Source organism: Hibiscus syriacus, unplaced genomic scaffold (assembly GCF_006381635.1).
Source record: "Hibiscus syriacus cultivar Baekdansim isolate YM2019G1 unplaced genomic scaffold, ASM638163v2 tig00003041_pilon, whole genome shotgun sequence".
NCBI lineage: Eukaryota > Viridiplantae > Streptophyta > Magnoliopsida > Malvales > Malvaceae > Hibiscus > Hibiscus syriacus.
This window is the reverse complement of record NW_024061960.1, coordinates 6,063,368-6,065,705: the sequence shown is the minus strand read 5'-3', so window position 1 is coordinate 6,065,705 and position 2,338 is coordinate 6,063,368. Positions and strand designations below refer to the sequence as shown.

The 2,338-nt window shown below is 36.7% G+C and overlaps 1 protein-coding gene across 1 annotated transcript; it reads left to right on the top strand.

The window, feature by feature from the left end:
• Positions 1–1,079: 1,079 nt before the first annotated feature.
• On the top strand, positions 1,080–1,993 carry LOC120170062 (21 kDa protein-like). Its single transcript, XM_039178097.1, has 2 exons — positions 1,080–1,753; positions 1,983–1,993. The coding sequence occupies exon 1, from the start codon at positions 1,125–1,127 to the stop codon at positions 1,740–1,742; it is 618 nt and encodes a 205-aa protein (XP_039034028.1). The 5' UTR covers positions 1,080–1,124; the 3' UTR covers positions 1,743–1,753; positions 1,983–1,993.
• Positions 1,994–2,338: the final 345 nt, after the last annotated feature.

Below are 2,338 nucleotides of genomic sequence, written 5' to 3'. Positions count from 1 at the left end.
ATTCTAATCTAGATTTAATTATTATTTTAAATATTAATATTTTATTTTATAATCTATTTTTTAGTCTATATTCATAACACTTGAAAATAAGATTTTACATAATATAATTATGTTTGTAAGTTAAAAAAGAAAGAAGAAAAAAAAGAATATAGGCGGTTCGAGACTAATATCAAGATTAATTCTACTGCTTATAAAGCAAAGAAGAAAAAGAGAGTTTTAGCCTTTTAGGGCAAGTATATATATATATATTTGATGAAGGTAAAAGTGATTACAAAGTAATATATGTTCTAAATACTCTCAACCATTTAATAATGAACGTTCAATCACCCTTACAATCGTTGGTGCTCGAACCTGTAATCTCTAAGAACAACAACAATTCTTTTAACCACTGAGATAAATTGGTTTATACTAGGGCAAGCATATTTTGTATGTATTGTTCAAAACTAATGTATATTGTTACATATAACTATGCTTCTAACTTGAAAAATAAAGAGATTAATGTGAAATTTGTAAGATGTATCAAAGTTTAGCCCCACATAAATTCTCCTCCTTTTGAGACTAAATTTCAACCACTAATTCAGCAAAAGGGCCGATACAAGCATTTGAATCAAGATCAGCTTCCCCAAATCACTAACCTACCCAGATAAAGACCAAGAGAGTCAATCGCGCCGATCAGTCCGTGAAACTTGAATTACATCTTTCAACTTTACCCCTAACATCTAATTGTTTATTTTTCATTAAAAGTACTGATTTAATCAGATAAAATATTACATTCCCTTATATAAAATTAGGAGTTTAAATCTTAACATCTACAAATTATAATGGAACAAATTAAATTAAGAAGATTACCATTATATTAAACCTCTACAATATCTAAATCAAATTAATTGATTAACAAATCAATTACCGATAATTATATAAAAGATACTAATTACATTAAAAAACGTCGTGTGTATGAATATATACTCTTTCATATATCTGGACTAAAATAGTAAATCGCCCCCTACCCAAGGATACTACATAAGCCATTTGCACACCACTGCCCCCTCACTCGTACTCACCACCTTCTTTACTCTAATTCTAAAAATTTTCTCTTTTTCTTGTAAATCGCCGAAACCTCCGCCATGAAACCTCTCCTCTTTCTCCTCTTCTTCTTTTACTTCTACCCAGCCCCGACCCTCTGTTACGCTGTATACGACGCTAGCGCCACCACCACCACTACCATCAACGCTACGGATTTCATCCGTACAAGCTGCTACGCCACCTTGTATCCCGACGTTTGCTATTCATCCCTTTCTCGCTACGCCAACGCCATCCAACAAGACCCAGCTCGTCTTGCTCGTGCAGCCATCGGTGTCGCCCTCTCCAAAGCTCGTAACCTAGCCGTTTACGTCTCTAACATCTCCCGTGTAGCCGATAACGGCGCCGACAGACGAGCAAAAGCCTCCTTGCTCGACTGTTTCTCCAACATGGGTGACGCCGTGGATGAAATCCGAGGGTCGCTGAAGCAAATGAGTCAGACGGTGGCTCCGGGTTCGGAGTCTTTCAGGTTCCAAATGGGGAATGTGCAGACGTGGATGAGCGCGGCTTTGACGGACGAGGAGACATGTACGGATCGGTTGGAGGATGTGGCAGAGGGACCGGTGAAGACGGAGGTGTTGAAGAGGGCGGCCAAAGTGAAGAAGTTTACGAGCAATGCCTTGGCGTTGGTTAATAGTTACGCTGAAAAGGGCACTATGTAATCAGCTAATACGTTGAAGTGGCTGTATAATCTTCTAATCAGCTGATTGATTCTCATTCTTCATTGTCTCCTACTAAATTTTATAATTAATTCAACAACTTTTTTAAGCTTGTGCAAGACTTGAAGGAGCTGATATTTGAAGTTCCAGACATGAGTGATAAAGATGCTCTCGTTACCTTACTTTGATTGACTAAAGCATTGGGAGAATTACAACAAAGAGGGGTATAGAGATTTTCCAAAGTCATAACTATTGTTAAGTCACTGATCAAGTTTGGTGGGTACAAATCAAACAGGTCCAGATCATCTAAGAAAAATGTGTTGTGTAACTTTATATGGGGTAAAATGCGTTAACTAGTCCTCCAACTATATGTCTCTTTTTTGTTAAGTTCTTAACTATGAAAAATTGTAAAATGATTATTCGACTTAAAATAATAATAAGAAAATCCTTTTTATCAATTCTTTTATGTATGTTTTTTCCCTATTTACACATGGGAATAAGCAGTGGGTGAGTCAGTTTATTAAACACCGAGGCCGATGAGTAGCTTGTGAGGGCTTGTGGCTGTTATAATGGAGTCACTTCATGCATGGATGCAGATT

What these genes read in the sequence shown, in the direction of transcription:
- LOC120170062 (XM_039178097.1), top strand. Translation starts at nt 1,125, where the DNA reads ATGAAACCTCTCCTCTTTCTCCTCTTCTTCTTTTACTTCTACCCAGCC.